Here is a 24,001-nt window from a genome sequence, read left to right on the forward strand (position 1 = left end):
TGACGTTCTGTTAGCAAACTACATAGTGATGTACATGGTGTCGTGTTTGACAAGAAGCCATTCGTAATTCCATCTACAACAAGATGGAATGTAAATATGAGTGACAAGATAAGATGTCCAATTACCTTAAATTTAGAAAACTATGTCGTTATATACATGGTACCATGATAAGGTACAATGTTATGTTAGAAAACTACGTAGTGATGTACATGGTCCCATGTTTGACAATAGGGCATTCATAATTCCATCTACAACAAGTTGGAACGTAAACGTGAGTGGCAAGATAGGATATTCAATTACCTGAAATTTTGGAAAATTATGTCGTTATTTACATGGTGCCGTGTTTGACCACAAGACATTCATAATTCCATCAACAACAAGCTGGAATGTAAAGGTGTGAGTGATAAGAAATGACGTTCTGTTAGAAAACTACATAGTAATATACGTGGTGTCGTGTTTGATATCAAGGCATTAATAATTCCATCTACAACAAGATGAAATGTAAACGTGAGTGACAAAATGGGACGTTCAGTTACCTCAAATTTAGAAAACTAAATCGTTATGTATATAGTACCGTGTTTGACCGCAGAGAGTTCATAATTCCATCAACAACAAGATGGAATGTAAAGGTGTGGGTGACAAGGTACGACGTTTTGTTAGAAAACTACATGGTGCCATATTTGATCACAAGGCATGCTTAATTCCATCTACAAGAAGATGAAATGTAAACATGAGTGACAAGATAGGATGTTCATTTACCTCAACTTTAGAAAACTAAGTCGTTATATTAAAGGTGCCATGTTTGGCAATAAGGCATTCATAAAATCCATCAACAACAAAATGGAATGTAAAGGTGTGACTGACAAGATACGACGTTCTGTTAGAAAACTATGTAGTGATGTACATGGCATCGTGTTTGGCAACAAGGCATTCATAATTCCATCTACAACAATATGAAATGTAAACGTGAGTGACAAGGTAAGACATTTATTTACCTAAAATTTATAAAGCTATGTTGTTATATACATGGTGCCGTGTTTGATCGCAAGACATTCATAGTTTGGTTAACAACATGGTGGGATGTAAAGATGTGAGTGACAAGATATGATATTCTCTTAGAAAACTACATAGTGATGTACATATTGCCATATTTTAGTGCAAGACATTCATAATTCTATCTACAACAAGATATAATGTAAACATGATTGACAAGATAGGATGTTTAGTCACCTCAAAGTTAGAAAAGTATGTCATTATATACATGGTGCTGTGTTTGACCACAAGGCATTCGTATTTCCATCAACAACAAGATGAAATGTAAAGGTGTCAGTGATAGGATACGATGTTCTATTAGAAAACTGAATAGTGAATTACATGGTGCCGTATTTGAGAACAAGGCATTCATAATTTCATCTGCAACGAGATGGAATATAAACGTGAGTGACAAGATATGATGTTCAGTTATCTCAAATTTTGAAAACTATGTCGTTATATACATGGTGCCGTGTTTGACAAAAAGGCATTCATAATTCCATCAACAACAAGATGGAATGTAAAGGTGTGATTGACAAGATACGACGTTCTGTTGTTAAACCTAATAGTGAATTACATGGTGCCATATTTGAGAACAAGGCATTTAGAATTTCATCTACAACAAGATGGAATGTAAACGTGAGTGACAAGATATGATGTTCAATTATCTCAATTTTTGAAAACTATGTCGTTATATACATGGTGTCGTGTTTGACAATAGGGCATTCATAATTCCATCAACAACAAGATGGAATGTAAAGGTGTGAGTGACAAGATACGACATTCTGTTAGAAAACTACGTAGTGATGTACATTTTCCCGTGTTTGACAATAGGGCATTCATTATTCCATCTACAACAAGATGGAATGTAAACATGAGTGACAATATAGGACGTTCAGTTACCTTAAATTTAGAAAATTATGTCGTTATGTACATGGTGCCGTATTTGACTGCAAGACTTTCATATTTTCATTAACAACAAGATGAAATATAAAGGTGTGAGTGACAAGGTACGACGTTCTGTTAGAGAACTTTGTAGTGATGTACATGTTGTCATGTTTAACAACAAGGCATTTATAATTCCATTTATAACAAGATGGAATATAAACATGTCGTGTAATGACATCAATCTTCCCGATGCGGTTTTCAAAAAAGGGTAAGGGGTCACCGGTGTGAGAAGCGAAAAGGGAGGTGGTCGAGGGTCACCGGAGCGAGCAATGAAAAGGGAGAAGCGAAAGTCGTTGATGCCAGAGTGAGCAACGAAGAGGAAGGGGTCAGGGGTCACCGACGTGAGCAACTAAGACGGAGGGGGTCAGGGGTTGCCAGAGTCAGCAGTGAAGAGGGAGGGGGTCTGGGGTTGCCGGAGTGAGCAATGACGAGGAGAGGGGAAGCGGAAGTTGCAAGAGGGAGATGGGAAAGGTTGGGGCAGCTCATTCTTGTGGGGTTGGGCTTCACAGTAGCACAATAGAGGTGATGGTTGGAGGTCCGAGGTGACGACCGATGATGGTAAATCATTTATGTTGGGTTGGGCTTCACAACAGAGGCGATGGTAAATCGTTGGAGGCGACAACCAGGGAGCAGCGATAAGGAGAGGGAGAGGGAGAGACGAGAGAGAGCTTGAGGGAGACATTTTTTTTCTCAAGAGAGGGTGGGAAAGGGAAACTGAAAGGGTAGGTTTTTTGTTTTTTTCAAGGTTTAAGTAGCTTAGATGCTAGCCGTTGGATCTAAAGAAGATCCAACAGTCAGAATTAATTAGTTTGGGTTTAGTGGGTAGTGATTTAGTAGCTACCACTTACTCTATATGTATATATATTATTTATAATGATATAATAGGTAAATATCCTCTAGGGACATTTTCATTATTTTTCTCATGTAATAGGGATTGTTCGTTATGAACGGGCTCTGTGGTCTTTTGACCATAGAGTCGTTGGGAACTCTCATTTGGTCTCTCTCTCTCTCTCTTGTAATATGTATAAATGGGGGCTTTGTTCCCCCTCATTGTTTAATGTTTCTCTTAAGCATCCATGCTTAATAATATCAACATTTTTTATATTTTGTGCTTTTCTCTTTACTTCTTTAATGTCTTGAATGCACTAAGTGCTTGTGTTGTGCCTTTGTGCTCTTGTATTGTACCTTAGTTTGACTTATGTATGTGCATGTGCAGTTTATGTTTATGATCTTGTAAGGCCTTAGAGGCTCTCATTTTGTATTTCTGCATATTTCATTAGATGGTATCAAAGTCAAGAAATCCTTTTTGGAATTTTGTCTCTTTTGGGTCTTGGGATTCTTTGGTTCAAGTTCATGCTTTGTGAAAGATCCATGGTCATTGTGTGGCTTGGATTAAAGAGAAATCTTGACCCGATATGTATCTTATGTCTTTAGGTGTTTCTTGTGTTATCTTATGTCTTTAGGTGTTTCTTATTATGCATGAGAAATCACTCATTTCTTTGAAAATTCATTTGTTATTTTTCTTAAAAACTAAAAATTTTAAATGTTTCTTTTTAAAATTATAGTTGGATTTATTTTTATAAGGTCTATAATACTTGTTTGATTTTGTGAAATTATATATGTATATGCTTTTATGAGATCTGGTTTGAATCTTAGTTTTTTCAAAACTTGCTTTACATGTACGTATATGATCTAGTATTCTTGAGCATGTATTGTTGACATTTAGATGCTTTATTTGAACAATTCACGATTATAAATATCAAATCATATTCATATTTATTATTGAACTTTTGTTTTGTTTCCTTTTGAAAAATTGTCATATATTTTAAAAATAATTTGAAATGGTGTTGTGTATTTTTCACAAGTATGATCTATTGAAATTGTGTTTAACTTGAGTTTAATTTTTCTTTACTCGGTGTATTCTTATGTAAAACTTAAAGTCAATTTTGAAGTATTAAAAATTATGATCTAGCTTATGAATAAATTATTTTTATGTTGATATTTGATTCTTGTGCACTTGTGATTGCTTTACATGATGAATGCGATTGTCTATTTGTGCACAAGGTATTGAACACGATTTCTTATGGGAGCCATTCACTTTAATAAATGTCTCTTGTTGGTCCTTATGATTGTGTTGTTTTTCTTAGTCTCATGGTTCTTTAATGAACATTATATTACATGTTTTGCATGGAATTTAAATATTATGTTTTTATTGCATACTTAGTTTTTAATAAAATATTAAGTTGAACATTGTGAGAAACTTCTTTGTGTTTGCCTTTTGTGGGTGCTATAAGTGTTTTCTCATGGTTCACTTTAGTTCTTGTCCATTATTCATGGATGTTGTCCACTTAGATCTTTGGTGGACATGTGTGTTCTTGATTAAAAACTCTTGATTCATTGCATACTTGTTATTTGTAAAATATTGATTTTTATAATGTGGCATCTTTGGTATATACCTTTAGTGCCTTAATCTATCACTTGCATATATGCTTAAATGTGTTCCTATGTGTATCTTATGTGATCCTTTATAGTTTTTGTATAAGATATGTGACTTTAAGTTATTAAGATTATTGTATATACATGCATTTTATTTGTTTGTGAGTATCCATGATTGGTTGTACTTGTGTATACACTTGGTTTTCTATATGGTTCTTTGAGAATCTCTATATATGTTTTGGCCCTCTTTAATGTTATATGACAGTGATTGTCTCATAGTAGACTTATAATCTATATTGAGCTATCTCTCTATATAGCTTGCTTATATTGACTACGCATATGATTGCATCAATTGACCTCTCGATGTGCATATGATTGCACTATATTCATTCTAAGTTTTTCATCTGCCGCTATTAGGATTTGATTTGAAATTATCTTTTCAAATCAATTATATATATGAAATCACTTGAAAATTGATTTTTGTGAGTATTTATTGTCTTCTTATGGCATTTGTGTTGTCCATCACAGATTTTTTTTTGATGCATCATTTATTTTTGGCCTTTTTATTGAACCAAAAATGTTTGTTGGAATGAATTGCATGCACCTCATTTTTGTCAGTTTAGATTGTTGGCTTATAGTTCGACTCTAACTGGCGGTTATTTGATCTATGGTTCTATGAGTGTGTTGTGTCACTCATTTGTTTATTTGGCCATTGTTAGAATAAATGCTTATAATTATGTTTATCTATGATGACTATCTATTTTTTAAACCATGATGTTTCGAAAGATTGTTAAAATTGATATTCTTATTCTTCTTGGTGACAATAGTTTGTTTTCATTACAAGCACTTTTACCTCCTATGTTTTTCTCCTGTCATGCCTCTTAAAGTGTCAATATATATAGACAAGAGTTGTTTATGCACACTTTTAAGTGTTTGTTTAGCTCATTAGTGGTATTGTAATTATGTGTTTGTTTTAGTCGTTGATACACTTGTTTTGAGTATCATTATATGTAGATAATAGATGTTTATTCACACTTTTGTGTGTTTGTTTAGCTAATTAGTGGCATTATGATTATGCTCTTATTCTAGTCGCTTTTGAGTGTCATTATATGCAGACAAGAGATGTTTATTCACACTCTTGTGTGTTTGTTTAGCCCATTAACGGCAATATGATTATACTCTTGTTCTAATCGCTGATACATTTGTTTTTTAAGTGTCATTTTATGTAGACAAGAGATGTTGGTTATTCACACTTTTTGTGTGTTTTGTAGCCCATTAATAGCTTTGTTGTTGTGCTCTTGTTCTAGTAGCTAATACACTTGACTTTTGATGTTTGAAGGTCTAGTGAGGTGATTGCATGTGGCAGTCAAAATATTGTTGAGGTTTGCAAAATATCATTTTTTGATATTTGTGGAAATTTAATTCTCTTTATATTTTTCGCAAATTGGTGTTGTTTTGTAAATAAAATTCTCTTTGTTATGTGGGATTTTTAAAATCTCTTCATGAAATTTCTAAACTTTTACTAGTTTTTTTTGTATGGAAGATGTTTATTGATAAAAAATTCATGCATTTTTGCATATTTGTAATGTTTAATACAAATCTTATTCTTTATACTGTGAGCCTTCTTGTGTGTGCCTCTTTGTGGGTTTTGAGAGTGTGTTCCTTAAGTGAACACTTGTATGTTGTCCACTTGATATTGGTGGATACTTTGGTTCATAATTGAAGGCTACTTGATTCTTTACATTAAATTCATACATTTTATTTGTAGTTATTTTTTATTGTCGTTTCATGTGCATTAAACATTCTTTAATTGCATGTTGGATATATGTGGGTTTCATATTAATTATCTTGTTCATATTATTATATGCATGAATTTAAATAGCTCCTTTTTTCTTGAGGTCTCATTTTGAATTGTTATATTTTATATGCATATTGTTATTTGAAATGCTTAGGATATTATTTATGCATAATTGTTTATCTCTTCTTGATGATTTATATGTCCTTTAGTGATCAAATTTTCTTATGATTGATATTTATGTTTTCTCGAAAAATATGTTGAATTTGAGTTTATGGTTTGATTTCATAAAAATTTATCCTTGAGGAATACTCGTCTTATCTTTTTTAATGATTATCTAATATTTCTAAAAATTATTACTACTTTATTTGAAAATTCTACTTAAGTGTTATTCTTGTTTTAAAAATATATTGCTTTTAAAACTTTATAACTATTGGGTTAAGATATTTTCCTTGTGTAGTTGGAACATTTTGGTTTGTTTTCTCTACAAGTTCTTAAAGATGCGATGGATTGAGAAAGAAATATTTTTGATGCATCATATCATGAAGATGGTGATAGCCGATGAAGGAGTTTGGGGATTATCACCAATAAAGACATTTGAAGACTTGTATTTACAAAATTCTCTAATGTGTCATAAAGATGGTGATTTCCTTTAAGGACACTTGAAGACTTGAATCCTTCCCATTGAATCTGTTGTATTTTCAAACTTTCAGTATATCACACCATAAGTTTGAAGGGAAGTGTTAAGTTGTATATATATATATATATATATATTGGAGAATGAAAACCTCCCCAATGGAAACCCTCTCAAACCTCCCCAATGAAAATTGTTTGGTGTATTTTTCAAAATTTTGACCGTACAGATGTGTTCAGCATGATTGATTTAATATAAATCGCCACTTGGATCATGAATTTTGGATAGAAAAAATGGTATTTGGAGCTTAAAAATGTTATGAAAATTGTACGCCGTTGATTTTGAAACTTATAAAAACCTATTCATGCATCATAATCAAATGCTCCAATAACTAATTCCTATAAAAAAAAGCTACAGTCCAAATTTTAAAAAAAATACCAAAAATCCAATAAAACATCCATTGAGGAGGTTTGGGAGGTTTTTCCTTTGGGAAGGTTTTCATTTCCCTATATATATATAATAATGTAATAGGTAAATATTCTCTAGAGGTATTTTTGTCATTTTCTCATGTAATAGTGACTGTTAGGAACAATTTTACCCTTATTTATTTATTTTTTCCTTTTTGTATTTTGCCCTCTTAAGCAAGGGCTCTATGGTCTTTTGACCATAGAGTCGTTGGGAGCCCTTCAACGGCTCCCAACGACTCTATTGGGAACTCCCATTTGGTCTCTCTCTCTCTCTCTCTCTCTCTCTCTCTCTCTCTCTCTCTCTCTCTCTCGTAATGTGTATAAATAGGGGCTTTGTTCCCCTCATTGTTTAATGCTTCTCTTGAGCATTCATGCTCAATAATATCAACATTTTTTATATTTTGTGTTCTTCTCTTTACTTCTTTAATGTCTTGAATGCACTTAGTGCTTGTGTTGTGCCTTTGTGCTCGTGTATGTGCATTAGCACTGTGTTTATAATTTGTAAGCCCTTAGAGGTCCTCATTTTGTATTTCCGCATATTTCATTACAATTTCTTCTTCAACCATAGGATAATTTGATCCAAGGCCACATCACTCAACAGAGTTAACAGATGACATTATTGAGATTTATGAAAAAATAAGGAATAAAAAAGCAGGAAAAATCTAAGAATTATGTATAGTTACTCTGAAACATAAAACAACTAGGGTCTTGATTGTTATGCACCTTATATCGATATATAGATAATGCCTAAAAAGCCAAATACCAAATCGGATTTAACATTGGGTTGTTGGATACAGACAGGGATATGCCTAAACTTTGTATTCTTCACCTTGCTCCCAACCTTTAACTCCCTTCCTGAGAAGCTAATTATTGAAATTTTCAGAGATAAATCTCCAGAGGACCCAAGCGTTTACTTGAAATATCTAGAGTTCTTAAGGTTCCAAGTTGGTGTTGTACTGACAATAGCCAGGAACAAAACATGCTAAAGTAAAAGTATGTCACAAGTAAAAATTTTGAATGAGCTATCCTAAAGCCAGTTTCAGTATCCAGAGATTCAATGTAATCAAGAATGGATATATCTACCAAAATATTCAGCAATAGATAGCTAGATGAGAAGTCATTTACTCCATTCTGGATGCAAAGCATGTTGGTTTACTTTGGTCTTTTATGTTAATGCCAATAGAAAGAACTTGAAACTCCATTGAGTTAATATCAGACAAGCTAGAAATCATGTACATATTGCAAGTAAGTCCTTTGTTATCAAGAATTTCTGCATGTCATTTATTATTGACATTAGTCATTTCATTTCCTGCACTGAATTTTCACGCAATGCATGTAATTGCTTAACAAGCAGATCTACCAGAAAAAGATAATAGAGCATATAAACCTGTTCTAAAACTAAAGTCACCATAATCAAAGGGAGTAAAGTGACATCATATCATCAGTGTGCATGAGCATAAGTATCATCCAGTGGTGTTTTCAATAGGCTAAAGAGGCAGTTCATGACATACAACAAGACAATGATAAAAGCTCAAAATTGAAATTCTGGTTTGAAGCAGCCTGTTACAGTGTTACCATTGCTCAAGGGTGATAAAAAATGGAAGGATATTTTGGTAAGTTGGTTACATCCATCCTTGTGCATGCTCTTTACATTTATATGTGATATATTTTGGGTGTCAAGAGCAGTTTTGTCATAGTAATTCTTATAAAAGATTATAAAAGACCAAATTGTGATAAGTAATGCAGTGAGAAAAAATAAGATATCAACATTGGTCCAAATCTCTCCTTATCTCTTATTTTCTCTTTTCATTTCCCTCCTTTTGTCTTTTTCTTCATTATCTCTGCTTCTATCTTTATTTCTCCAGAAGAAATCAAATGTAGTTCATTGCTGATAGAAAATAGGTAGGTGTCAGATCCATCTGACCATCTAGTCAATCCTATTTATGTGGTGCAACCTTTAGACCAATATTTCACCCAATTCTGAACTAAAAAGTAAAGAAAAAGATAAAAAGAGAGAAAACCAGAGTTTGAAAATGTAAATCTTCTTATCTGCAAGATTTCAGCCATCTGATGCACAATGCATCAAGATATCTACGTATCATGCACGTGTTACTTGGGCATTAAGGTGCACATTAAAGTTAAATCATAGTTAGCATCAAAGGTTAAATCTTTGATGAAGAAAAGGTGTATCTGTCTCTCTCAGAATGTTTTATCATGTGCTAAATCAGCATGGACCATCTTTAGGATAATTATAATTTGCGATTAAACCATACATGAGATAAAACACCAAAAACAAAGAAAAACTCATGGGTTAGTTACACCTATTATGGTTGGTGAACAATTTTTTAATTGAAGTTGCAAGCTGCAAGCCGTTGCATCATTAGTTGCAAGTTTCAACAGCTCTCCTGACAGGTGGTCAACCTTTGCATTTGGAAATAGACTCACGTAGGACAAGTGGGGAGACAAGTCAGAGGAACACTTGTTTTATCAAGACCAGTGTAAATTTTCGCTATAGCAAAACCAGTGAGAACAAGTACACATTTATAATTCAAGGAAACTGCAGAAAAGGATGTGTTATTCATACTATAAGCTTTTGTGATTTAGAGAGGATAATGAAATAAAAGCAGGTATAACTAGGGCAGTATCATTATACACTTCTTTAATGTGGAAAATAATTCATGCATGAGAAGATTATAAGTGACAAAATAAAGTAGGATAACGAAAGCTTAGAGCAATAATTTTGCAGGCCTTGATTACGAAGCAGAGGAACTAACAACCGTAGTGTAACGCCCCAAAATCCTGGACTTGAAACCTTTTATGAAAAGGTTGAAAGCTTTGAAATCGGTTATTTATCAGAGTTTGAAACAAAAGTTTAGTGGAAAATCATGTTTGAAATAGCAAGTCTCCGAACCTTGGGTGCATTATAGCACAAACTTCCCTTTTACAAACTGATTTGCAACTCAAATATATATTTTATTGAAATGAAAAGAAAAACAAAGTTTTGGTAACATAGATTTAATAATTCAGAGTTTTAATCAAAAGCGATGCTTTCAAAAAAACTCTATACCATATTTACCAAAATATCCTCAGGAGCATAACGTCAGGGAAAGGGTTTCGCCTTGAACTTATCATGTCATCGTGCCATCGCAAGCTGTATCAACTTGTCCACCACCTGCCTATGAAATGGGTCCATTTTGCAAGAAACTAGTAGGAGTGCAAAAGACGAGGAACAAAGACTTCAATAAGCAAGATAAGCACTAGATCAAGCAGGAAAAAGCAAGACTAGCAGAACTAACCAAACGTGTTGCAGAGTAAGCAAATTCCAGTAAAGCAAACAGCTAAATATAAGAGCAGTAAGGACCATAGTGCTAAACAAGCAATTATAGCAATCCAACTGATTTTATAGGCGAAGAGTAACTAACTCTATTCAACAGCCAAACAAAGCAACTGAATAAGACAAGCATTCATAACAATGCTCGCAATACATACAATTACTATTAAATGGTTCAGTCCATCGGCAACTAACTACATTAATCGTAAGACACAAGCTATTGCATCACAAGCAATTCATAAGCTACACATGATAAGCAATCATATGTAGCAGTTATATCAAAATATGTAAGCAGCTTATAAGACAAGAGGCTACATCAGTCCTAGTTGCCACCAGTTCGTAGATTACGAGCTGTATGTAATCACATCAATCATAAGAGATGCAAGCCAAAGTGCTACATTACAATAAGCATCAAGTAGTTCGACCAAGGGGTAAAGCAAGTCACATGCTAATATGTAGCAACTAGCATAATGCTAGTATTATGAGCAATTGACTAGTATGAGAAGCTAGTTATTACTTAGCAAAGAACTGTGTAAGCAGTTTAACCAACTAGAGTAATGCCTCGACAGGCGTGCATAGCTCAACGAATAACATACTGAACTACCGAGCAAGCAAGCAATCAATTCCCACCACAACACGCATGTCTCATAATCGTATGTGTTGGTTATACTTTGTTCTCATTATTAGTTGGCCATTGTGGGTACGCACAAGGCACGAAACATAGAAACAACTGATATCAATTCGGGGGTCCATTATGCTATATATTTTATGCTACCCCGAATGACTGACTGAGTCCACTCCTAAGCAGACGACCAGTGACCAAGAGAGTAAGTCCCCAAAGGCTTATGGATGCATCCGAACTTCTGCAGAAGTGGCTATCTTTGTAGCATTTCCTTTAACCTCCGATGACTAAGGAAGTCGGGTCTTTTGCCCGGGACTGCCATTAATGGCCTGTCCATCGGAGTTGTGTACCATCCATCCTCTCTCTTGATGAATCATGTTGAACGGGCACGACGGGAGTTTCTTAACCGTCGTCCCATTCTACATGCTCTGGTCTTTCGACTCACTCGAGCATCTTGCCTGTGAAGGTACATAATTATCATTATGTGAAATACATGCGCCATTGCGCGTTCGAGGCAACTACACATCTCTCATTCTACTCAACGTACCTGTTCAAAAGTACAACCACAATGAGAGGGATAAAGATCTTTCGCAGGAAATCCCCCAACACGTCTGCTTTACAGAAGTCCACAGTGAACTCATTCGAGTTCCAACTTATCGTGATTGGGTCCTTTTAACAGTCGCAAGCATCTTGCCTATTAGGCGAATATCAACATTACATGATTTTCTTAAAGTGTCAATACACGTTTCGAGGTTACTATAGACCTTTCATCCTGCTCTTCATAGTCCAAACATATTGTACATGACTAAGAGTACGACTATAAGGGGAGGAGCATGGATTTCTCGAAAGAAATCCATCAACAATAATCTCGCGAAGGAAGAAAGTGTGCCAACTATCTTAGTTTGACCAAAAAGCCTAGAAACTAGGTCTCACATCAGAGGTGATGTAACGTTGATCTAGCGATGGCGCCAGTTCCTCAATATAACTCTCGCCCAACTCATGCACATGCTCCTAAACAGGGTTATTCGAGTCGTATCGGATATGTGAACTAAAGTTATACCACACTTCTCCCAAATACATCAATTTAGGAGATTCAGCCGCTATTGTACAAAGGCTTTCGAAATCTGCTTTACAAAATTATACGTTTCGAAATTAGGTTAGTGCTTAAAAGTCATACTTTTTGAAGAACCAAGTGCATAAGTGTGCGTCGTGACTTTTAAAATAGATAAGTGAAACGCTGTACATTATACACTCGAAGCTGCACTCAGGGAGTGCAAGCTGACAAGAGGCAAACCCGTGCACATTATAGTGTAATGGCAAATCGAGGAGCAAGACTCGATGTGAGAAACTGCACCACAAGCGTAAAATGCACAAACCACACACGAGGTATGAAATCATACCTCGACCATCGAAACACACAAGCAAACAAATACGTAAGCAACTCACGAGGTATATGATCCTATCTTGACTAAGCAGCTGCAAAAAATGACTCGCGAGGCATAGAGTTGTGCCTCGATTAAATGATAAGCGTAAGCAAGTAAAGAAGCTTACGACAAAGATAAGATCACAAGCAAAGAGTAAAGCATATGTGCAAAATGCGACAGCAACGTAAGAACAAACAACACATACAAAAAGTAAGTGCAAAAGCAAGCACGATCACAATAGAAAAGTAAGGTACAAAGAGTAAAAGCAAGAAGTAAAGTCATGGTGCATAAAGCGCGGGGCAACAGAAAAGAAAGTGCATATAAGGAAATGCGAAACAAAAGCATGGGCACATAAAGTGCAATGGCAAAGTAAAGACAAGTAAAAGCCATGGCGCATAAAGCGCGGGGCAACAGAAAAGACAAGACAAGAAGTAAAGGCCAAGGCGCATAAAGTACGGGACAACAAAAAAGTAAAGTATAGAAAGATAAAAAGGACAAGGATCGCGAAACCACATCCTTGAATTAATAGACATAAAATGTAAAGAGATGAATTAAAAGCCTAGGCACATATAGCGCGACGGCAACAGAAAAGGAAAGTGCAAGGAAAGTAAAAAGGACAAGGATCGCAAAACCGCGTTTTTAAATTAAAAGACATACATATATATTTTATACGTATACATATATCATCGTCCGCTTACATTTTTAGTTATCTTTCCTTATTTTAGCATTTATCTGTTCATTGTCCTTTTACGCAAGAATCTCCTACCTTGAGGAGTTGCGGGTCCTCGTACGCCTGCGACGTAGGTAAGCACAAGCTTGAGCCACGAAGGGCGAGCAGGATCCACTGCTCAACCTGCGATGCTTAGAACGTTAGTATCCAAACCGAAAGCCAAAAGCGGGTCCGATAACACCTGCAGTAGTACCGGACCACACGGGTAGGCAGGGAGCTCAGCTCCCTGCAGAAAGGCAACAAAGGCAGCAAGGCCTCCTGCCTGCAGGCTGCAGAGGCATGCACTCTGCATCTTGCCGACAAGGGTGCCAGAGGCAGGGGCCTCACCCCTGCTTGGCAAAAAGCAGCAGAGGCAGGGAGCAGGGGCTCCCTGCCTGCCAAGACAAAGAAAGCAGGGGAGGTGGAGTCCTCTGCCGACAAAACAAGAGGAATAGGGCGACAAGACAAATGACAGGGGGAGCGGAGCCCCCTGCCGGCAAAACAAGAGGGACAGAGGGAGCAGAGCCCCCTGTCGACAAGGCAAACGACAGGGGAAGCAGAGCCTTCTGTCGACAAGACAAACGACAGGAGGAGCGAAGCCCCCTGTCGACAAGGCAAATGACAGAGAGAGCAGAGCCCCTTGTCGACAAGACAAACGGCAGGGGGAGCGGAGTCCCCTGTCGACAAAACAAGAGGGACAAGGAGAGCGGAGCCCCCTGTCGGCAAAACAAGAGGGACAGGGGGAGCAGAGGCCCCTGTCAACAAGACAAACGACAGGGGGAGCGGAGCCCTCTGCTGACAATACAAGAGGGACAGGGGGAGCGGAGCCCTCTGTCGACAAGACAAAATGGCAGGGGGAGCGGAGCCCCCTGCCAGCAATATAAGAGGGACAGGGGGAGCAGAGCCCCCTGTCGACACCACGAACGGCAGGGGGCTCCCCCCCGAAAAAATAAGAGGGACAGTGGGAGTGGAGCCCCCTGTCGACAAGGCAAATGGCAGGGGCCTTCTGCCGACAAGACAAGAAGGACAGGGGTAACGAAGCCCCGTGTCGACAAAGCAAACAGCAAGGGGGCTGAGCCCCCCCTCCCATCAACACAACAAGCAACAGTTGGGGGGGTTACTTGAGGAGAAGAACATCAACGATGAGGGAGTCCAAAGACGACTCAGGCGAAGGCGATGGCGGTGACGAGACCTTCTTCAATGGGCAGGAAGGGACAAAGGAAGGAGAGGAGGCACTCTCGGGGTCACCGGCGTGCGGCCTCTGACGAGTAGAGGGAGCTCCGACATCGGGGTCTCCTCTATCGAACCGAAGAGGCAAGAGGTCGAGGGTAACGGGGTCGTCGGAGTGTTTGCCAGACACAGGGAGGAGGCCAAACGGGGTTGGTTGTCAGCAACTCCGATTGTCAGTGGCTGTAGAGGAAGGGGAGGAAGCGGTGGGTTGCCGGAGCTTGGAGGCGGCCAGCAGCTCCGATCGTTGGCATCCGCAAGGAAGGGGTCGGAGATGAGGCAGAGCAGAGAAAAGAGGAGGGGCGAGGGCTTTTGCCATAGCCCAAGGCGCCTGTGTCTTATTAAAGACACAATCTTCTCGATCGTTCGAGAAGTCGGGTCTGGGCCTGGATCCGGGTCCAGCTCGGATCTGACGCGACGGGCAAACCGTGACATGTGTTCGACACGTGCTAGCATGTGCCTGATACATTTTTTTTAAGTTGACTTTACACGTAGAATGTGACAGTCTGATACTATCTACTGAATAATATTTACCAGTAATCTTGACAAGAACATACTCCATCTCTGAAATGATGAAAACATGGTGTCCCTCATAACAATTTCGCGGCCAGTTACCTTTGAAATGTACTTGGTAGCAGTATTGCAATCACCACAAATACGAAGATTCTTTGTGACCAGAATTCTAGTTTCTGGTGATGTGTTAAATAGCGCAAATGTGATTGCTAACTTTTCACTATGGTGACCTAGAATCCTTTCCTTGTCACTATCATCAATATCATGAAGCTCAGCTTCTGTATCAGGAACATAACCATCATCTCTCAGAACAACTGCCAACTTGTTCCACATCATGAAAAGTTCTCTTGTGTATGAGTGATTTGTTTCACCAACTGTAAACGAATATGTAACAATCTTGACAGTCACCCAGCTGCAACCGAGTTTCTTTCTTAACCCCTTATCCTTCATCAATTTTCTAACATCAACAACCTCCTTCCACTTATTATCTGCTGCGTACAGATTCGCAAGTAACACATGAGTTGGTATGGAATTGGGCTCTATTTGAAGCAAACGATCTCCAACTTCTCTACCAAGATCAATGTTTTTATGAACTATGCAAGCACTCAAGAAAGTACTCCAAATTACATGATCAGGTTCAAATGGTATCCTATCAATGAAGGCTTTTGCTTCATCTAAATGTCCAACACGAGACAAGAGATCAACTACACATCCATAATGATCCATCCTTGGCAAGATATTATAATCTTGGCTCATGGTTTCAAAATAATGTAAACCCTCTTCTACAAGTCCTGCATGAGTGCTTGACGAAAGGTGTAATAACCCAAAAAAAAAAAACAAATTGTTTGGATACGGACCCGGATCCGACCCAGGTAAATAAGTCAGCTGCGTGCTTTTAAAAGCACGCAGCGATGAAGGGGGGAGGCTCTCGAAACCTCCTTCCCCCTCTCGTCTCTCGGTCTCTCTCCCCTGATCGACTCCCATCTCGCTCCTCTGCGTTGCCGAGCACAGCCATCGACGATCGCATCGCCGGTAGCTTGCTCGAGCCTCCCCTCTGCGATCTCGTCGGCGATGCCCCTCTACTCGACCTCCGTTGTCGCCGCCACCTACGACCCTCCTTGTCGGCCTCTGCGTTGCCGAGCAACCCCATCGAGGACCCCCTCCTTCCGGCAGCTCCAGGTACGCTCCTCTTCTTTCGTCTTTCTTCTTTGTTTCCCCTTCTCCTTTTCCTTTCTTTTGGTCGGTAGGGGGCTCCGCCCCTTTTCACTTGCTGTGTCGGCAAGGGGCTCTGCTCCCCCTGTCCCTCTTGTTTTGCCGGCAGGGAGCAGAGCTCCCTGTGTCGGCCCACCTTTTCGGCAGGGGAGGGGTCAAGCCCCTCCTCCCTGCCTCCTGTTATGGCAGAGGAGGGTCTCGCCCCCCTCCTCTATGTTCCCGCTGTTCGGCAGGGGAGGGGCACGACCCCTCCCTGCTTCTGTTACGCCAGGGGAGGGGTCGAGCCCCTCCTCCCTACTCCCTATTAAGCAGGGAGGGGCTGAGCCCCCTCCTTGCTCTCTGTTACGGCAAGGGAGGGGCTGAGCCCCCTCCCTGCTCTTTGTTTTGACAGGGGAGGGGTCGAGCCCCCTCCCAGCTCGTTGTTACAGCAAGGGAGGGGCCGAGCCCCCTCCTTGCTCCCTGTTACGGCAGGGGAGGGGGCCAAGCCCTCCCTGTGCCTCTTCTCTCATTAGGCAGGGGCGATCCCCTGCCTTCGCTATTTTTCGGCAGGCGGGGGCAAGCTCCCTCGCCTCGCTTTTCTCTGGCATCAGGCGGGGGCTTCGCCCCCTGTCTATTCGTATTTCGACAGGCAGGGGCAAGGCCCCCTGCCTCCCTCTTAGCATGTTTGTTAGGCAGGGGTGAAGCCCCCTGCCTCTGTTTGTTGTTGACAGGCAGGGGCTTCAACCGTGCCTCTCTTCTACTTTGTCAGGCAGGGATACAACCCTGCCTGCCCTCGCTTTCTGAGGGCAGGGGTGCAACCCCCTGCCTCTTCGTTGGTTGCTGACAGCAGGTTAGCAGGGGCTCGCAGCCCCTGCCTTTGCTTCTTGCGCGGATAGCAGGTGCGCAGGGGCACGATGCCCCTGCCTCTGTTTTCTTCATGTCAGGACGACGACAGTACCACTGACCTTCTATTTTTGGTATTAGCTTGCTAAGATTGTTACTTTTGCAGCTCGTGCGACGGATCTTGCTTGCGCTCCGCGACCCGAGCCGTCCATCGCTTACACTCGCAGACGCCACCAAGCTTGCAACTCTCAAATGTAGGGAAAGATTGCATGGAAGACTTAGACAATTGAATTAAGTTCAATTAACTAAAAAGGGACCATTAAATAAATAAATAAATAAATAAATATATATATATATATATATATATATATTTACACAAGTACACATTTAACTCAAGGATGCGGTTTCGCGATCTTTATCCTTTACCTTGCCATTGCGCATCGCGCAAATGTTCTGCGTTGCACTTTTGCTTACAGTCTTTACTTTGTCGTCGCGCTTTGCGCCAAGCTCTTGCTTTTGCATATGTGTTGTTACTGCCTTGCTATTGCAGATGATGCTCAGGTTCACGCTCATTGCATACACGTTTGAGGCATCCTTGTGGAGGATGCAAGAGACATCTATCACTCCCTCTTGCGACAAAAGTTCAAATGGGAGCTAGCGATACACCTTCGTCTAAGGAGAGGGATACCTCACAAGGATCCTGGTTCTTCATGTGCAAAGTCCTGCAGAGTCGACTTGTGATTTTAGGGAGTTACGCAAAAGCATCAAAGACTGCTCCAAATCGAAGCATTTGAAAATATGTGACTGGTTGGTTCTGCTCACCTTTTTGGCAAATCTCGGGTGATCCCGAATTAGGGGTTTGAGCGAACTTCTTAGCGGGTGTTCTGTTGAGAAACTCGTATTCCGTCTATCGAGGTCGGTATCGAGTCATGCGAGACATGTAGATACTCCGATAGCGGATATCACATGCATAATGTTGGCACAAGGTACTGTTGTTTCAAAAGATAAAGTAAAGATGATAAATTTTACATCTTTGTGAAACACTCCTGTTGAGGCTTCTTTTGAGGAGCTATACCCTCTTCATCCTAGAGTACTTGTAGTCGTGCATGACACATCTAGTACTGCGATGATCGGACGAGACGGTCGTGTGACCTCGGATAGTGCTAAATGCACAATGCTGTAATCCCATAAATGGCCTCACATTCGCCTTCACAGGCAAGATGCTCGAGTGGTTTAAAGACCACAACATAGGATGTGTCGTTAGTTAAGCAACCCTTAACGCACCCATTCGCTTCTGGTTGTTTTGTCAAGGGAGAGGACAAAGTGGTACAAAACTTCAATAGACAGGTTGTTAACAACCACCCCACGGGCAATGATCCGGCCTCCCCAGTCATTGGAGTTAAGGGGAAAGGGGCTACATTAGTTAGCTCAACACTTCTGCAGAAGTTGAATGCATCCGTGGCACAACCTCCTTTGAGGAATCCTCTCTCGGATAAAGTCAGCCCTTTAGGAGCAGACTCAACTAGACATAGAATAACAGATGCCTGAACTAGTCTCAGTTGTTTCTATGTTTTGCCTGCGCGTACCCTCAGGCCAGTAATATCGAAACATAAAGTCTGTTTACACTGGTCGATTGCTTGTTTGCTCGGTAGTTTAGTATGCTAGTCGTAGAGTTGTACCCTCCTGTCGAGGCATTACTCTAGTTGGTTAAACTGCTTACGTAGTTCTTTGCGGAGTAATAAGGAGCTTCTCATACTAGTCAAATGCTTATAATAACAGCATTATGCCAGTTGCTACGCATTAGCAAGTGACTTGCTTTATCCCTCGGTCGAACTGTTTGGTTCTTATTGTAGCGTAGCACTTGTTGGCTTACATCTCTTATGATTGATGTGATTGCATACAACTCGTAATCTACGAACTGGTGGCAACTAGGATTAATGTGGCAGCTTGTCTTATAAGCTGCTTACATATTATGATATAACTGTTGCCGTATGATTGCTTATGAATGGCTTGTGATATAATGGTTTATGCCTTACGATTAATTTAATTACTTGCTAATGGACTGAGTCATATTGTAGTAATTGTATGTTTTACGAGCATTGTTACGAGTGCTTGTCTTATTCAATTGTTTTGTGTGGTTGTCAGATAGAGTTAGTTACTCTTTGCTTATAGAATCAACTAGATTGCCATATCTGTGTGTTCTCATGTGTCGTTTACACATGCTTTGAGGTCCTATTTGAGGATTGCAATATTCCTTGTAGCAATAATATGATGTGTAGGATTATATGCTTCTGTGTGGAGTAATACGATGCATATTGCTGATACACATGCTTGTGCCCATATTGTGGCTGCTGACCCCGAGTCGGTCAATGGTTCAGAGCAGTCGATTATTGATGCATATATCACCGAGTAGGGTGTCTGTTGAGGACCTGATCTCCAAAGGATTATCTGCGAGGGCGTGTATGATCAAGACCAAGTACCCGGCTAGAGTGGTAGATTCTCTGTGAGGATATACACTGTCCATAAATGGGTAGCCGCAAAGGCGGTGAACTCTTGTGAGGAAGTGTATGGTCCAAGACCAGATATACCATTTAGGGCAGAATTCCTTGTGAGGTTATATATTTCCCAGACCAAGTGATCCGACGTTGACCTTGTTGTTTGTATTAGTGGTTATCGACCCTAAGAGCAGTCATTCGTGTTGATGCATGTATCGCAATGATTTTCAATGGATATGGCATTTGTTGGAGATCGACTTCCCAAAGGTTTCGCTGTGGGGGTATATATGATCAAGATCAAGTGACCCGGCTAGAGTGAGAAATCTCTGTGAGGATGTACACTGTCCACGAACGGGTAGTTGCAAAGACGGTGAACTCCTGTGAGGAAGTGTATGGTCCAAGACCAAGTATACCATCTAGGGCGGTAATTCCTTGTCAGGTCGTATATTTTTCGAACCGAGCGATCCGACATAGATCTTGTGTTTTTGCTTACCATAAAAAATTATGGTGATCTGTGATGATCTTCTGAGATTCTTTGTGATAGCCAACTATGAATACATAATTTCGACTTTCTATTTTAGCATGATTACATGTATGACTCAGATGTGAGAATCCGATCGTTAGCGATTTGAGATAGTGATCATGTTTTGGACCTTCTACGGAAGGGTGAGCTTTTCTGAGAAAGTATGATGCCTTAGTGAGTCATAACCAATGACAGGTGGCCGCGTAAGGCCTTGAGAAATGGAAATAGTTTAAGGCGGTTCAGGATAAAGCGTTTGTTAGAAGTCATGAGAGTGACAAACAATGTCCTGATACTGATTCAATGTAAAGACCTCGTTCTAGGAACGAGAACAAGCTAGTTGCATGGTGGTTCACAGCCTACGATCAATTGAATCGTATGTTGCGTTTGTCAGTTGCACTGCTTACTTGCTTTGAACTGCTTATTGTTTGCACTACTTACGCATTTGCACTGCTTACACACTTGCACTACTTACTCGCTCGTACTACTTACATGTTTGCACTATTCACCTGCTTGCATTGCTTACCTGTTTAACTGCATATCTGCTTTAAACTGCGTAACCTACTGAATTAAATGTACTTAATTCAGTTTCTTGTAGTCTCTCTTGGTGCATCTACTAGTTTTTCGTGAAACTAACCCATTCTATGGTTATAGATGATGATTAGGTACTCTATGGGCGATGACGCGATTGCAAGATGGCTTCAAGACTTCTTCTTCCTGCTCTTAGCTCGCGTCCTGGATGCTATGGGTTTGTATCAGATTTTCCTTGGGATATCTGAATCTTGTGAGTTTTGGTTCTTTTAGCTAACGTGCCTAAAGTTGTGAGCTTGCCTTATGATTTATCAAAAGAAAAATCTTCCGCTGATTTCATAAACAAACTCTGAAGGAAAAAGATATTTCTAGTCTCTTGCCTATTTTTTTGAAAAGGTTCGCAAGTTTGAAATTTGGGGCGTTACAATTTGGTATCAGAGCTAAGAGAACTAAGGATTCTTGACCATTGAGCATCTGCATCGCACTGTGAGTATACTTTGCTTCTTGCTTTGTGGGTGTATTTTAGGGTTGTTAAGCTAAATGACTTGACACGTTCTGCTTATATACCAGCATTGCTGGGTTTTTTGTAAACTACTCATGTTATGCATAAATAGTATGGATGTTTTTGCCTTTTTTTTCGAGCTTCATGAGATTTTTTATCCTTGGTATCCCTTGTTTACTTCAAGGATGGTAAGGAACTCGAACGAAGATTCGGCTAACGAATGGTCAAATATTAAGGAAAATTTCCGTGACTTGTATTTTGACCAATTTATGCAATAGAAATTTCGAGGACGAAATTCTTTTAAGGAGGGTACGATGTAATAACCCAAAAAAAAACAAATCGTTTGGATCCGGGCCGGATCCGGACTCGGATCCGACCCAGGTAAATAACTCGGCTGCGTGCTTTTAAAAGCACACAACGACGAAGGGGGGAGGCTCTTGAAACCTCCTTCCCCCTCTCGTCTCTTGGTCACTCTCCCCCGACCGACTCCCATCTCGCTCCTCTGCGTTGCCGAGCACAGCCACCGATGATTGCATCGCCGACAGCCTGCTCGAGCCTCCCCTCTGCGACCTCGTGGATGATGCCCCTCTACTCGACCTTCGCTGTCGCCGCCACCTGCGACCCTCCTCGTCGGCCTCTGCGTTGCCAAGCAACCCCATCGAGGACCCCCTCCTTCTGACAGCTCCAGGTACGCTACTCTTCTTTCATCTTTCTTCTTTGTTTTCCCTTCTCCCCTTCTCCTTTTCCTTTCTTTTTGTCGGCAGGGGCTCCGCCCCCTATCACTTGTTGTGTCGGCAGGGGGCTCCGCTCCCCCTGTCCCTCTTGTTTTGCCGGCAGGGAGCGGAGCTCCCTGTGTTGGCCCACCTTTTCGGCAAGGGAGGGATCGAGCCCCTCCTCTCTGCCTCTTGTTACGGCAGAGGAGGGGCTTGCCCCCCTCCTCTCAGTTCCCTCTGTCACGGCAGGGGAGGGGCTGAGCCCTCCTCCCTGCCTCCTGTTACGGCAGAGGAGGGGCTCGCCCTCCTCCTCTCTGTTCCCTCTGTTCGGCAGGGGAGGGGCACGACCCCTCCCTGCTTCTGTTACGTCAAAGGAGGGGTCGAGCCCCTCCTCCTTGCTCCCTATTAGGCAAGGGAGGGGTTGAGCCCCCTCCCTGCTCTCTATTACGGCAGGGGAGGGACTGAGCCCCCTCCCTGCTTTGTGTTACGGTAGGGGAGGGGCTGAGCTCCCTCCCTGCTCTTTGTTTTGATAGGGGAGGGGGTCGAGCCCCCTCCCAGCTCGTTGTTACAGCAAGGGAGGAGCCAAGCCCCCTCCCTGCTCCCTGTTACAACAAGGGAGGGGGCCGAGCTCTCCCTGTGCCTCTTCTCTCATTAGGCAGGGGCGATCCCCTGCCTTCACTGTTTTTCGGCAGACGAAAGCAAGCTCCCTTGCCTCGCTTTTCTATGGCATCAGGCGGGGGCTTCGCCCTCTGCCTATTTGTATTTTGACTGGCAGGGGCAAGGCCCCCTGCCTCCCTCTTAGCATGTTTGTTAGGCAGGGGCGAAGCCGCCTGCCTCTGTCCGTTGTTGTCAGGCAGGGGCTTTGACCCTGCCTCTCTCCTACTTTGTCAGGTAGGGGCGCAACCCTGCCTGCCTTCGCTTTATGAGGGCAGGAGTGCAACCCCCTGCCTCTTCGTTGGTTGTTGACAGTAGGTTAGCAGGGGCTTGCAACCCCTGCCTTTGCTTCTTACGCGGATAGCAGGTGCGCAGGGGCACGATGCCCCTGCCTCTGTTTTCTTCATGTCAGGACAACGACAGTATCCCTGACCTTCTATTTTTGGTATTAGCTTGCTAAGATTGTTACTTTTGCAGCTCGTGCGACTGATCTTGCTCGCGCTCCGCGACTCGAGTCGTCTATCGCTTACACTCGCAGACACCACCAAGCTTGCAACTCTCAAAGGTAGGGAAAGATTGCACGGAAGACTTGGACAATTGAATTAAGTTCAATTAACTAAAAAAGGACCATTAAATATATATATATATATATATATATATATATATATATATATATATATATATATATATATATATATATATTTATTTATTTATACGAGTACACATTTAACTCAAGGATGCGGTTTCGCGATCCTTGTCCTTTACTTTGCCGTTGCGCATCGCGCAAAAGTTCTGCGTTGCACTTCTTCTTACAGTCTTTGCTTTGCCGTCGCGCATCGCGCAAAGGTTCTGCGTTGCACTCCTGCTTACAGTCTTTACTTTGCCATCGCGCTTTGCGCTAGGCTCTTGCTTTTGCATATATGTTGTTATTGTCTTGCTATTGCAGATGACGCTCAGGTTCTCGCTCATTGCATACGCGTTTTTGGCATCCTTGTGGAGAATGCAAGAGACATCTATCACTCTCTCTTGCGACAAGAGTTCAGTCGGGAGCTGTCAATACACCTTCGTCTAAGGATAGGGATACCTTGCAAGGATCCTGACTCTTCACGTGCGCAGTCCTGCAGAGTCGACTTGAGATTTTAGGGAGTTGTGCAAAAGCATCAAAGACTGCTCCAAATTGAAGCATTTGGAAGGATGTGACTGACTGGTTCTGCTCGCCTTTTTGGCATATCTCGGGTGATCTCGAATTGGGGGTTCGAGCGAACTCTTAGCGGGTGTTCTGTTGAGAAACCCATATCCCGTCTATCGAGGCCGGTATCGAGTCATGCGAGACATGTAGATACCTCGATAGCGTATGTGATTCGAGATAATCACATGCATAATGATGGCACAAGGTACTGTTGTTTCAAAAGAT

At 41.0% G+C, this 24,001-nt stretch overlaps 1 protein-coding gene across 1 annotated transcript in view; it reads left to right on the forward strand.

The window, feature by feature from the left end:
* Window positions 1–8,635: 8,635 nt before the first annotated feature.
* The window catches only part of LOC149835962 (expansin-like A2), a 35,232-nt gene continuing 19,866 nt past the window's right edge, over window positions 8,636–24,001 (forward strand). The window contains exon 1 of the mRNA XM_090008880.1: window positions 8,636–8,925. Within this exon, the coding sequence (XP_089865006.1) occupies window positions 8,910–8,925 (16 nt within the window). The 5' untranslated portion in view covers window positions 8,636–8,909. The remainder of the gene's footprint in view (window positions 8,926–24,001) is intronic.

The sequence above is a fragment of the Nuphar pumila genome, chromosome 6 (assembly GCF_984573655.1).
Source record: "Nuphar pumila chromosome 6, dmNupPumi1.hap1.1, whole genome shotgun sequence".
In the NCBI taxonomy this organism is placed as follows: Eukaryota; Viridiplantae; Streptophyta; class Magnoliopsida; order Nymphaeales; family Nymphaeaceae; genus Nuphar; species Nuphar pumila.